Here is a 14,558-nt window from a genome sequence, read left to right on the forward strand (position 1 = left end):
TCATTCAGTTAATTTTTCGTGTTATTTATTATGGTTGTTTTTTAACTTAAAATGTAATTGTGAATCGGTTTATTTTTGGTGTAATTTATTGATTTGTTTCATCTGTTACGAAAGTTTTTGATTTATTTTGTAATATATTGGTCACGTAATTATTTATAGTGTTGATTTGTTTACCATTTCAAAATTATTGTTGTATTTAATTTAATAATTATTCATAATAATATTTTTTGTGTTACGTATTGATGCTTAACCCTTTACCTAAAGTCCTAATGCCAAAAAAGGGAATCATTAAAGAAGATAGATATATAATATATATATATATGTGTTAATTCACCTAGCTGTGTGGTTATTGTGGATTTCAAATCCAGTTTTTGGTTTTGTGTCCAGGAGATTTCGCTGGACGTGTTCATGCAGGTGTACTGGGAGGACCACAGGATGAAGGCGGTGTCGGAGCTGCCCTTCGTGGAGCTGACGTGGGAGCAGCGCCACCAGTTCTGGATGCCAGACCTCTACATCAGGCAGCTACGGGAGATGAAGGTGCTCTCCGTCTTCCAGGAGATGGCTTCTCTGCGCCTTTACAAGAACAGCACCCTGGCCGTAAGCATAGGGTAAGAACTTGAAATCGAACTTATAGCATCCAAGATAATAATCATTCCGAAACGAATCAAAGCAAACAAAAATATATGGTCCCATTCAACTGTATTTTACTTAAATATTTTTTATTTCCTACCCTCTTTGGCACCTAATTTGCATTGATGCAAGATTAATGATGATGCCAATGCAGGAAAACCATATGAAAAACTTATTAGGTTTTCCAGCAATTAAATCTAGAATCTCATGCCAAAAACACAAATAGCTCCACCGCGAACCTATTCAATAATAATTCATTTGAATTTATTTATTTACTTATTTAAGTACGAAAAATTTTTGCTCTCGAGTGTGTACATGCTCGCCTTTCGTTTTCCTCGCGAGACCCAACGAGATCCTTTGACTTGAGCGCAAAAAACCGACAAACGACCGAAACGTCCGAGACCGACCGAGGTGAGGCGCGAGAGAGCGGGACTCGACGAGAGCACCATGTACACACTCGATCTCGGCCTGTCTCCGGGTGTCTTGAACATTCATACTGATATATAAAAACTAAAATGCAGACCAAAGAATTTATATATCGGATTGATATAAGGCCACTGTGGGATGAGGGATGTAAGATGAAGATGGATTGGCATGGGTCAGCTCGAGGTCTTGCATGTTGATCGTGTTTATGAATATATGTATATCATTATTTCACTACCCTTGTTTGCCTTTGCTACATAGTTTTATGTTATTTTTCTTTAGTTTCTTGTGCACATGTTTCTTCATACAACTCAGGCTTAGGCCGTATATTTAATATATAAAATAAAATACGGGAAAATTCGGTAGATTGTTCTCAAAATCGGTTTTCTGCTACTTTTTTCATCGTGTAGTTGGTTTTATGTGAAAAGACTGTGCATAAAATCTCCAATAATAATATACACGGCACGCAGTGCCCTTTACCTTACAAAAATACATATTTAATAGAATATAAACACTTAGATATAATGTGAAAAAGAAAAAAAATACTTAAAGCCCGCTGGCTCGAAAATACGTTATGTGTGGCAGTGTTGGGTCGAATTATACCCAGTTTTCAATGTTGCCTTTTGGGCACTTTTTGTGGTTTTTACAATATTATTATACTATCACAATATACTCTGAATCATCAAAAGACATACAGTAATGTTTTGATTACCATTTTTTATGATTTAGTTAAGAAAAATGACTTATAAAAGTGACATTTTACATAATCGACAATTTACAATACTACTGAGTCTAATCGGACCCATCTCCGATAGATACATGTTTCAAAAGGATTATGTTATATAAATACTTTAACACAGCAGTTTCATATTAAGAACATGCTTAGATTTAAAAAATAAAAAAATATATTAAAAAAATAAAAAAGGATAATAAAAAATGTAAACTATGTGTGAATATAAAATTTATAATCTGAAAAAGATTTTTTTAAGAGGTGTTTTTAATATTATTATTATTAATAAAAATAAAGAGCAATCTTGGCTGAACAAGTCCATAAATAAATAAATAAATCAAATTCTTTTAAATCTCAAAAAAAAAGTAATAATAAAAACTACAGTTAAAATGCAGACACATTACTTACTAAACAAACCTAGGTACCATCTGTAAATGTGTGCATTTATTAATTTGTCTATTTATTGAGATTTGTTTTTATACTTTTCAGGGCAACAGTGATCATTCGGTGCGATATGAACTTTGTCCTCTATCCACTAGATGTCCAAATCTGTCCTGTAGATTTCAGCAGTTGTAAGTATATTTTTCTGCATTTACCAGACTTTACTAACTCGTATATCGATTTGATGCTTATCGACATATTTTTAAACAAAAAATGAACAGCCAGTCAAATAATGAAAATTCACTTATTGCTTTACTGTAGAAGAAGTATTTCGTTCTTTCTGTCTTTACGGCGAAAAGCCTTCAAAAGTAATTTCAATAATTCAGCATATATACGCCAAATAAGGTTTGACAAAATTATCAAATTGTACTAAATTAATTATCATCCCATGAAGCCACTGATTACCACTGATTTTAATGCTGGCAACCGTTCATGTATTCGTCTGTCTGATTTTTATTGATTACCACAAGGGGGAAGTTCAGTGGTACGGGAAATTGGATGTAAAAAATGTTTTCTTACATGCGGTAAAAATTAGAACATTTAATTATACGGCGAAGTTTCTCTAAAATGCGTGAAAAAATTCATAAAAATTATTTTAATAAAAATTACTTTAAATTATGTCACGAGTTCTTCTAAATCAACCACTGACAGAGGGCTCTTCCCAACCGACTTTTTGCTGGGGATGCTAGGCTATCAGTCATTATGGAGGAGGGACGTTCATTTGGTTGTTCACTTTTTCCAGGTAATTTGGTGGTCACATTCATAACTCAGAAATTCTGATGCTACTTAATCGCATCACCTCGAATGTCAACATATTTTACGACAGTGGGCCTTTCCTTAGGAAAGCACTTTCTAACTCTTAATTTTTCTTTTTACATTTTGTTATATTATTTTAATAACATAATTATCTACTATAATTTGTGATTTATTGTTGTATTTAGAATGAATTGGGTTTTCTTTATGTAATGTTCTAAATATCTGAATAAAAAAAATGAAATAATTTTTTTTTTAAATCCAGTTTTCGGGAAGCTATTCCACCAATTAGGACAACTCACTAAAGAGAACTAGCTACGTCATGTGCAGAGTAAATAAAAAATTTAAAAACTAAAAAACCCTAGCGATAATTTTTATTTAACTTTTTGTACATAATTTTGTTTGTACATTGGCGGGCTTATTGCCAAATGGCAATTTCTTCCAACCAACCAATAAAATAAATATTTTATTTTTATAATTCAAGTTACAGAACATATTCTATAGAAAAAAAAGATTAAAAAGCTTAAGATATATAAAAATAGAAATAAACGTATTTGTTTATAAATTACCTTACATCAAAACTTTTACTCAATGGGAAAAGGGAAAAAAGAGGAAAAAAGAAAGGAGGAGAGATTAAGGAAGAGAAAGGAGATGTTTCTTCAGACGTGATTTAAACAGAGATAATGTAGTAACATCTTTGATGGTGGATGGGAGATGATTCCACAGTCGAGCTGCATGGACACTATATGAGTTAGAGAAGAAAGAGGAATTGTGGATGGGTATTAAGAGTGCCTTGATAATTAGAACGAAGAGGTAAACCATGAACTGATAAGCGTTGAAACTTTATACTAATACCATACATGAAAATAAAATTAGTTGGCTTAGTTTGATAGTCATTAACAAATAAAAACCACTGAGCTTCCTCATTTTTAGCCAGGTTTAATAAAATCTGATTAAAAATGAAGAAGTTATAACTGGAACGATAATAACTTATGTAGCTGAATTATATTTGGAATAATTTCAGATAAATACATGATGCAAGACATGACCTTCAGGTGGAAAGGAGATGATCCAGTTAGTTTTCCCAGTGACTTTGGTGATGGCTATCGACTTCCAAAATATGTCGTCAGATTTAAAATTGACCATGAGTTACGCAACATTTATTATGGCGAAGGTTGGTTAACATTGTTCTCTCATTAATATTACATATTTTGTATGCGTCCGGCCGGATGAAAGATACACTACTGGGTGTGAAATAGAACCAGAATCCTAGACAAGTGTTTGCGACTCGATGACTGCTCTCGGATAAAAATCCTGAAAAGGGAGATCGAGGTCAAGGTCAAGGTCAAGATCAAGGTTGACATGGAATATTTATTTTCAAAGGTTCGCTGAACCTTTTCACTATCCCTGGACTAACACCTGAATCGTGAGTGATCGATATGCGCTGCAATTTTATTTAAGAATGCAGTGCCTTATTCACTGTCGGGGCGGATAAGAGTTTGATGATTGATGATAACTATAATCTGTAATTGACATATTATAATAATTGACATATTACAACAGAGGTGCAGAAAATTTTAGAGAAGGGAATGTGAAAGTATACACATTTACAGGGCTTATGACCTGTCATTGACTGGTTTAAGTAGCAACTTTATACATGCCTATGTTTGAGCAAACATACTTTTTTTTAAATTCTTCCAAATGTTGATTTTTATGATGTTAAAGATCTGAAACCTTTATATTTTGCAGGTGAGATTCATCTGACAAAGTTATTTGACTGAATACCTTATAAATTTTTATATTTCTCGGACAATCGACAATATTTTGAGTCTTATCTAAATTTTTGTAGACAAGGACTGAATTTAACCCCATACGGAGTTATTAAGATTAAGATATAATTACAGAGATGAAGAACATTTTACTAAATGCTATATGGATGGCTGGGCAAATGCCCAGTAAATACAAGGCTTATGACCTGTCATAAACATGAAAAGTTATCACTTAAACCAACCATCGACGATTCATAAGCCGTTTAGCTGACTTGATTTCCACATTTTCAAATAATTTCCCTTCTCTTGCCAATGCACCAATGTGTAAAGTAGATTTTATTTTTAATAACGTGAAAAAGTTTTAATCGTTTGAAGACATGAGTGGATAAAGGAGTTGTTGAAAAATTTTTTTCAATTTTTTTTTTTTGCATAAATAAGGTTCTTATGTACAGCCCTTTCACATAAAGCCAATCGCAAGTCGAAGTCCAATTATGAGAGCGAATGAAGGTGTTATTTTATCAATGATCATACTAGTGTTCAAAGCTTTAACCCCAGATATCTCTGCATTTTGTTTTTTTCACATAACACCTTTACCCACTCATGTCTTTATTTTTTTTCCATATTGAATAATGCTCAAATTTACGGTAAAATTAAATATATTTGTGTATTTTCATAATGATCAAATCATTATATTTTTGTAGATGGAGGTTAGTGCAAAATAAGCTCCTGGTGTCACTGCGACCCGGGTAGGTCTATTATGACGGGTCCCCATAAATTCATTCTCGTCCTCTAAGCCTAGGTATTTGAAGAGCCAGACTACTTAGCGGTTAAATCTCCTTCTCCAAGCCCTATTCCTTTAAGTATCGGGATATTAGGTAGGGGGTGAGTGCTCTCACATCCTCAGGTTTAACCAATGGTCCACTGAAAATTCTTCATCGTTTGTGTATAAATCATCACATTCACATAACATCTGTAAAGGTGTTTTATCGTCAGCACTGCAAAACCTACATCTACAAGTTCCAGATCAATATGATCTTATGTTTTGATGATTTTAAATTTTTACAGGCAACCACTCAACCGCCCGCCTCATAATAACGATGTCCAGAGAACTCCGGAGCTATCTACTGGAGTGCTACCTTCCATCAACTCTGTTCGTCGTCATGTCGTGGGGAGGATTCTGCGTCATCCCAGAAATAGTTCCAGGAAGAATGGTTCTTCTAGTCACTACATTACTTTCACTTGTTACCATGATCGATACCGTAAGGTATGATAGCTTTTGAAATTATATACCTTGTTTTATCAAAAAGTGACACTTATTTTCACAAGTTGATATCACCTAAAGAGCTAAAAAGTTTGATGAATAATGATGCACACAACATAATGAAATATAATGTTGCAATTTTAATAAATATAATGTTCAAAAAGTATAATGAAATTAACACAACAATGCCATAGATATGAAACCAGAGATAAAAAAAATAAGATAACCAGTGAGGAGAAAAACAGGATCTCAAAACTCAAAGTACGAGAGTTTGAAATTGTACAATGAGTTACCTAAAGAAAAGGCCTTTAAATATTTCAAAAATATGATTTTAATAAATTTTGGTAATGAATGTGATGTAATTCAATTTTATAAACACAATCGAATGTTTGATATCAACTATTGTATTTGGTTAAAATTAGTTATTACATATACATTATTATTTTTGCGTTTCGGATTACATCAATTTTAAGGATATGCGGGACAGTGAATTTTGATAAATAGGTATTTGAACATTATTTTTCTGTCACTGTCTTGCAGATGGCTCTCCGATACTGTGCAAAAAAGACAGCTGCATATCGTACCTTAAAAGGTGCCTAACTAAAATCGGTATTTCGTTGTCCCGTTTTCTACACCTTAAAACTGAACGGATTTTGTTATTTTTTTTAGACAAAGTATCAGAATGAAATTTTCTTTTTCGTTCCTGTTTGTGTTTTTCAAAAATAATTATCATATTTGTGTATCGTGTGCCCGAAGACAGCAGATAAAACTGGGCACTTTTATGGGTTTTTAGATGATTCTAGTTCCAATAATAAACAATTTACCAACAAACAAAAAAATACAATAATGACACGCCAATGGTAAATATCTATAGTGTGTAAAAAAAAAAACAATGCTATAGTGCCATAATCCAGGTAAAAAGTACGAGAAGGGAAAATAAAGAAAAAACAGAGCTTAAAATTTTTCTAGTTGAGATTACCTTGCATTCCAATTTGATGTTCTTATTAAATGAAAAAGACAATTATAGTAATTATATAATAACTTTTATTTAAATATAAGTTACTTACTTATTTGACCAATTAGCGCTTTCAACCTCTAATGGGCATCTTCAGCCCATTAGAGGATGAAAGTGCTAATTGGTCAAATATATAAATGGAAGTGTACCAAGTAGTTTTACTTTATAACTTATATTTAAGTATAAGTTATTATATAATTACAATGGAATTCCATAAAGAATTGTCAATAAATAACTTAAATCGAAAGAACTATAGGACATTAGCACAAAAAAAATACGACAGTCCGCCATTCTATTTTAAAAAAATATATGTATTTTAGTGTTCATAAAGATAAAAAAAATATTTTTCCTCCATTTACATACCCCTGCCTTTTTTAATAAGATTCATTTCTTTACTTTACAGACTTTAACTGTTTTTTTTTTTTAATCTTTCAGAAACAACTCTCCGAGGGCATTGGAACTGAAATGTATAGAGGTTTGGCTCATATCATGCACCCTGTTTGTATTTCTGGCATTGATAGAATATTTCATAGTTCTGTTTGGCATCCGATACGACAAGCACTGGAGACATAAAAAGAAAGAACTTGAAAAGTTGACTGACCCGCCTCCCCTACCATCTCCGCAGCCACAGCCCACTGTTCTCACCAACCATACGCAGGTAATAATACTCTGGAGAAATAGTAAAACCATACATTTACTACATTCAAACTGTTATGCACATCAAGTCCAGAAATACAATAACATTCTAGTATCCATTACTAATTTAGAAATTGTTTTTTAACTCGGCTAATAGATTCGATATCCTTGAATTACTGACACGCTTTTGTTTTTTTCTTTCTCCATTTTATGTTAACACTCACGCATAAAACACAAGTTGATAACTCATGAAACCGTATTATAGAATTTTAGTTTATGTGGAATTTTTTTTGGATTCAACGCTTCTGGAAATGGTAAATGCAAAATTTGTAAGCAAATTTGCATTCAAAATCTTTTATCACCTGCTTTATTGACTAGGATCAGGTATATTTTACTACAGTAATGTACATACTTTGGGCTAAAAAATAATATTATGTAAACTACAGAATTTAGAGAAGGTTATTTTGATAGAAAAATATTTTGTGATTCATTTCTAGTACCAAATTGGATTTTCAAAAAAGTAGCATTAACACAAAAGAATTTACAGTGATCATAAAATGATATACACAAAGTATAAATTCTCGGGAAAACGGTGGATTCAGTTTGGCTCTTGAACAATCTAATACATAATTTAAATGTGTATCAAAATCACTAAAATAACTACACAATGATCATCAATCGATTTCAGGGACAGAATTTAATCATTTTGTTGCTGTCGCCTTGGAACATGTTATGTTTCGGAAACTGTTCAGAAATATTGAAGTTATTTTACTGTTTTAAGATTAAAAAATTGATAAATATTGAAGTTTGTACCACTGTAAATTATGTTTGTGGATGATGCTGGGCTAAGGATGACCATGAGTAATGTATAACTTGACAGGCGATGATGCAAGGAACAACAGAATTACCTCCACTGGTACACCGAGGTGAGAATGGAAACAGAATGGAACTTCTAAGGTTTGGTCAGAGGAAAATCAATCCGGAAGCTTCCCTGCACAAAGATACCACATCAATACCGCTACCTCTGCACACAGTACGTATACATTCAACAAAACCTACTTAAACACGGAAAATATAAACTTTTAATAACAATTCCAAAATAAATAAACGGCGGCTTATTGGAATGGCTTTTTATTGTATTGTGTACATCTACATCTCGTAAAAGAAAAAACATTACTTCGCATGCTGATTTTATCTCATTTGTAAGAGCTTACCCTGCCACCACATTTGCTTGAGGCTTTCTGATCATCTATGAGAGGTATATTATATCTTTATGTTATGTTATTAAGTAACAAAAACCTTCCTTAAAGTTATTAATGTAAAGTATGCTTACAAATAAAATTAAATAAGCAATCAAAGTTGAGTACCTACATAATTTAAATATAATAAAATTGTTACAGTAATTTTTCTTTTACTAATAATTATTTGTGATGGCTTTAACAGATGCACAGTGGTTATTATCGAATATTAATGTTTATAACGTAACAAAACAAAATGATTATTCCAGACTAATATGTTATTAATAAATATAGCAGGAGGCAACTCTGGAGTCTACAGAGGCTCGCCGAGAGGAGGTGAGAGGAGCGAGGTTCCGCGCTGTGGCGCAGCAAGCGGTGCTGTATTGCGGATCTCAGCGTGGGATGGTAGACCAAGTCTCCCTCATCATTTTCCCGATCTGTTTTCTCCTGTTCGCAACAACCTACTGGATTATTTATCTAAGTGCCTCAACAAACCAGAGAATGAAACAATGACCCGAAGACCACATCACGGATGATGGCTGCTTTCTTCGCTAATACGTCGGATAAATTTTAAATCATTAATAAATTATAAAACCTCGTTACTATTATCGCCTTTTGTTACTTAATTTTAATATATATTATTAAATATTTCCTACGTAAACCATTTTATGACAATTTTGTGCCTTTGATGGACAGTGATAATTTATTTTAATCCTAGCTATTTATAATTATGAATTAGAATGATAATACTCTTTTCGAACACTGCTTCGAGTGCTGTAATAAATCATATTTCTGTGAATTTTAACATAAACATTGACAATACGAGCTAAATTGTATATATTATCGTTAGCCTAAACAAATACTTCGAGAGAAAGGTTGTGATCACAGTGGTTTTCGACAAGTGGATAGAACGAGAAACTTTTTGAAGTGCCAAAAAGTGGATATTGTTGAAACAAAACTGTTAAATAAAAAATACTTTACACTTAACTTATTATTCACGCAAGTGCTTTAACACCTGAATAAACGTCCATTATGTATATTTCAATTGTATCATATCAATTACCATAATACCTTAAAATTATTGTAAAAATTTAGTCATAGCACAAATGATATAAATCCTATTTGAAAAAATTATTATCAATCACTTTTCCCTAAGAAATACATCTATTTAAATTTCAAGTGCAATTCTATTTAATATTAAATAAAATAAAATCAAAAACAACGTTCGTTTCTTTTCTCCGTGATCACTTTTTAGGTTTAAATATCCAAATAATAAAAATGTGTTAACTAGAATGTATAAATAATGTACTTATTCATACAATTATTTATTTAAATCGTCTGATCATAACAAAATACTAGAAACAAGATTATCTACAGTGATGAAACAACTATTTATCAATATCTTACAACTATGCACAGATAAAAACATATCATTTATAAATCGTATCCATACATAGGTCCTTCCATATACGCTTTTTGCATATCATTAGAATTACTTCTAATTCTTCTCCCAACAGGCTCAAGATCAGCGTAACATTTAGGAAAAACTTTTTCCACTACAGCACGAGCCTCTTCCATGGTGATCTTTCTAACTGCTAGTACTGAATAAATAGCCTTTGTTTTTACACAATCCTAAAATTAAATAATATTATCATCATACCAAGAAGTAAAATGTTATGTTGAATATTGAGTATCATGTGAAACTTTAAAAGGAAAACTACATATTTCATACCTGGTGCGCTTTCTTAATTTTGGTTAAGGAGGCATCCATTTGAGAATAGGCGCTCATAAAAGAACAGTGTGTAAGATTAGCAGCCCTAACCTCTGTACAAGCTAAATGCTCAACATTGGTGAAATCTAACTCATTTCTGCAGAAATCAAACATGTGAATCATCTCATGGGATAACACTCCTTGTATAAGACCTTCTGACTTGCACATGTTTTGACAGACCACGATCTAGAAACATAATGAAAACAAGATTAACATATGTATATCTCAGCCGAGATGAGAAGGTAGTATGGAAATCTAAAAGTGTTAAACATCTATATCTCATCAATAAAGGATTAAATATAGATTATTAATTCTTCCATCTGTTGATTTTTATCCACTCCGTTGACCTAAAATATTAATTTAAAAAAGTGTTTTTTCACTACAAAATTTCACTATCTCTCTTTTACAGCATACTCTATTTCTTTATATAAATACTGTACATTATTTTTATTTCTTTATACTGCACTTCTTGAATTGTATGATGTTTATGTATTGATAATTTGTTCAACAAAAAGCGAGCCACCTCCCCGAAAAAAATAAGCTACAGGTTCTATGGCGGGAGTCACCCAACTGAGCGAATTATCATGTTCAAAACGCAGCAACTTTCTTATTTCTTGAATTATGATTTTAAAATGATAACATTACTACCATCTAATAGAGAAAAAATAAACCTTTCTCCATAAACAAAGAAAATAATGACTGATACAACAGATTTATATTTAAGAATACAGAATTAAATAAATTAAAATTTTACAACTGCCATTCAATGTTTGAAAAACAGCCGGACCGTGGTGTAACGTTTTTGATGACGAAATAAAAAGTCACACAGCCAAAAGAGATAAAAGTGGATCCAAGGGCTGTGCAATATACGGTGAGCGAAATAAAAGATGAGGGAGAAAATAAATAGTGAGATTTTGCGAAGCATGTCCACGGAAACCTGATCTGCCCCTAAAAAACCAATAGTATAAAATTACTTATAAAACCTTTTTTGTAAAATAAAACCATTGGTAATAAATTCTTTGTTCTTTTATGTAAATGTATATTCTTTTCTTCCCTTTTGCAAGAATTCAATACAGAGTTTGCTTAAATGGTGAATGTAAAATAAATAGAGTTCAAAAATAAATAAAATAAAAAGGGTTAATCTAAAGACAGTGTTTTTTAATCACATTATACTGTTATCAAAGCTTTTTTAAAAATACTTTTACTAACCTGATTTAATTTAGGATCATATCCGCCACTAACAGACGGATCACAAACCTCACATGTTATGTGTCGTCTAATGTCGATGGGGCTAAAAGGTAAGTAATATAAATTTAGATCTAAATTTGTAGCAAGAAAGAGGGGAAACATTTTTAAGAAGGTAATATGGAAGTCTAGGCATTCACAGGGCTTATGACCTGTCATTGGCTGGTTTAAGTGGTAATTTACACATCCACATCTCCTTAACTCTTCTATTTATTTTTCTTTCGGCTTTTGTGAAGTAAAATAGCTGAAATCATAGAATTATAATATACCAGAAGGCGTGCAGAACCAAGTTTGCATACATCGCACTGCATCCAACAGTTTCCCAACTATCCCCCACTGCACGACATCCGGCCTGCACGCATGCGTGAAGTGGCCGCGTAATGTTACTAGATCGCAAACCAAAATATACTTTCATAACACAAGTATAAGATAATCTTGAGTTATGTTATGTTTTACCACAAAAAATATTCTACTGACTGAACTAAAAAAAAAAACAGGTACTTTTATTAGGCGTATAAAAAAATAATTATAATAATCACTTATAATAGTAATTAAGTAAATTAATACTGATTCATTTATACTAAGGCTTATTAATAGAAAGCTGGGTAAAAAAAATTTACTACCCTGGCAATATTAACAAAATGTCCGTCCAATTTTATTTCACAATCTGACAGACGGTAAAATAATCAAATTCTTAAATAATATTAATTGTGAATTTACTAAGTACACATAAAATGTGATCCCACCCTATTCTCATTTAATCCCAGCAGTATTTTGACACTCAGAAATGACACAACACGTCATAATTAAATTTAAATCGGCAGTTGCGTACTAAGCGACTTCTACAGAGTAACTAATGGCCAAAATGTTAAATTACTCATTTATGAGTCGTTTATATAGCTTCAGTTTAATGTAAGTACGCGGTTTCTGGACCATTATAATTCTATGGCTAAAACCTTTACTCCGTGGGTGAGATTCATCCGGTTGAACCATTTCACCTACGAGGCAACTTTTCAAATTTTATACTTCTTATACCAGTTAGTTCAATCAACAATTCTTTGAGTGGGCCCAAATGTTTGAAGACAAGCTGGATTAGGGAGTTATTTAGATCTCAATTGGTTGCAACAGAGAGGAAAAACAGTTGAAGAAATTATTTCATTTTTCTATTTGCGTTCAAATAAATTAACATGTGCCTATTTATCGATTAATTTTCAATAATTCATTCGAATTAATCAGTAGTTGTCTAAACAATCATTTTAAAGCATAGAGTTATTGAATCTATCAATATTTTAATTTATTATTGCAGTTATTATATAAACAACTCCATTACAAATAAAAATATATTTGCCAAGTACTAAAGTTGACATGTAAATATTTATATAACCATTATTACTCACCATCCAGAACTTTTTAATGCTCCCATCATCAATTTCACTAGAGGACCTAAAGGAGAAAAAAGTTTATATTTATGATTTGTAGCCAATATAAACGATTATGTCAAAATCTTTCAATCGAGTAATAAACATGTGTACTAACTTTTTGTGATGGTTGAATAAACTCTTTTTTCGCATTTATATTTATCCAAAGATTCTTGCCCTTCATAACCGGTAAATACTTTACTCAATGATGGGATGAACGCCCCTTTTCTTTCGGGATATAAATCGTAACCCCATTTCTTTTCTTCTGATATGTTCTTACCATTATTACTTTCGGCTGAACTCGCGTCTTGCGAGTGTGCGGTATCACCATCATTGACTTTCATTTTCTGATTGACCCAACACTTTTTTTCCAATAAACATTACTCACTCGCGATAAAAGTATGAATTTCTGAAAACAAAATAAAGAACGAAGAATATCAAAGACCAAAGACGTAGAATGTGAAGTTTGTGACATTTATTTTTTAGGTTATAAAATTCAAAAACAATATTTGTTTTCTTTTTTCACCATAGACTATACAATAGCGGGTGATAAATTTTAAAAGTACCTACTCACTTCTCCAGAATGCCATCAATAAAAGTATTTTCTCGGGACCGAATTTTTAAATAAAAAGTCAATTAGTATTCTTTCGCCCAAAATTTAGATTTTGAGGACATTTCCAAAATGTTTCAGTTAACCCAATTTCGAAAAATTAGAAAAAAGTTGTGGTAGAGTGGAATTTGAAGAATGTGGGATATACATTTAGGAATTTAATTAAAAATAACAGGACTACAGTAAATTAAAATCGTTAAGAACAAGGAAGGATTCCAAGAAGCTAAATAAAAAAATACATTTAACACAAAATTCGCAACGCAGTATTTATATCCAATACACTGGGGTATAATTATATAGAAATGATGCTTCATAGAACGATAATTTGAAATTATATTCTGCAAAATGAGCATTGTTGCGTCAACATTACCGTGCAAAACGTGTAGTAGTATAAAAGACTAACTGTATATATCAGTTACTGTGAATAATTGAAATCTGTACGTCTGCTTCACATTTACTGACTACAAGTTAAGTTCCGGAACTTAATTTAAATGGAACACAAGACGGGTGCTTAGTGCTGCATCTAGTGTATACATATATATCAATGATTTAATAATGTGAGGAGATTAAAACAGGCTTTATATATTTTTTGGCTTAAATACTTACAGAAAGGGGTAA

At 31.8% G+C, this 14,558-nt stretch overlaps 2 protein-coding genes across 3 annotated transcripts; one reads left to right on the forward strand and one right to left on the reverse strand.

The window, feature by feature from the left end:
* The first annotated feature begins 228 nt into the window (after positions 1-228).
* On the forward strand, positions 229-9,485 carry LOC148278026 (glycine receptor subunit alpha-2-like). 2 transcript variants are annotated; one of them, XM_088231961.1, is made up of 7 exons: positions 229-608; positions 2,273-2,355; positions 4,002-4,151; positions 5,812-6,010; positions 7,458-7,680; positions 8,539-8,691; positions 9,191-9,485. In XM_088231961.1, exons 1-7 carry the CDS (start codon positions 409-411, stop codon positions 9,407-9,409), a joined length of 1,227 nt encoding a protein of 408 aa, XP_088088087.1. In that variant the 5' UTR covers positions 229-408; the 3' UTR covers positions 9,410-9,485. The 2 variants fall into 2 exon arrangements, with proteins under 2 accessions (XP_088088087.1, XP_088088088.1); XM_088231962.1 differs by lacking the exon at positions 8,539-8,691.
* A 694-nt stretch (positions 9,486-10,179) lies between these two features.
* Positions 10,180-13,871, reverse strand: LOC148278027 (mitochondrial inner membrane protease ATP23 homolog). The gene is made up of 5 exons (XM_088231963.1): positions 13,449-13,871; positions 13,310-13,355; positions 11,877-11,958; positions 10,629-10,853; positions 10,180-10,528 (listed from the first exon to the last, which is right to left on the reverse strand). Exons 1-5 carry the CDS (start codon positions 13,672-13,674, stop codon positions 10,331-10,333), a joined length of 777 nt encoding a protein of 258 aa, XP_088088089.1. The 5' UTR covers positions 13,675-13,871; the 3' UTR covers positions 10,180-10,330.
* Positions 13,872-14,558: the final 687 nt, after the last annotated feature.

This window comes from Micrasema longulum, unplaced genomic scaffold (genome assembly GCF_059751315.1).
Source record: "Micrasema longulum isolate JH-2025_06_02 unplaced genomic scaffold, ASM5975131v1 h1tg000937l, whole genome shotgun sequence".
NCBI lineage: Eukaryota > Metazoa > Arthropoda > Insecta > Trichoptera > Brachycentridae > Micrasema > Micrasema longulum.

Excerpts from the sequence above, each read along its gene's own strand:
- LOC148278027 (XM_088231963.1), bottom strand. The coding sequence starts at position 13,674 with ATGAAAGTCAATGATGGTGATACCGCACACTCGCAAGACGCGAGTTCA. Across the intron at positions 13,356-13,448 it reads TTATTCAACCATCACAAAAA|GTCCTCTAGTGAAATTGATG; the intron begins GTTAGTACACAT and ends TTTCTCCTTTAG. Across the intron at positions 10,854-11,876 it reads ATGATCCTAAATTAAATCAG|ATCGTGGTCTGTCAAAACAT; the intron begins GTTAGTAAAAGT and ends TTATGTTTCTAG.
- LOC148278026 (XM_088231961.1), top strand. The coding sequence starts at position 409 with ATGCAGGTGTACTGGGAGGACCACAGGATGAAGGCGGTGTCGGAGCTG. Across the intron at positions 2,356-4,001 it reads TCCTGTAGATTTCAGCAGTT|ATAAATACATGATGCAAGAC; the intron begins GTAAGTATATTT and ends GAATAATTTCAG. Across the intron at positions 6,011-7,457 it reads ACCATGATCGATACCGTAAG|AAACAACTCTCCGAGGGCAT; the intron begins GTATGATAGCTT and ends TTAATCTTTCAG.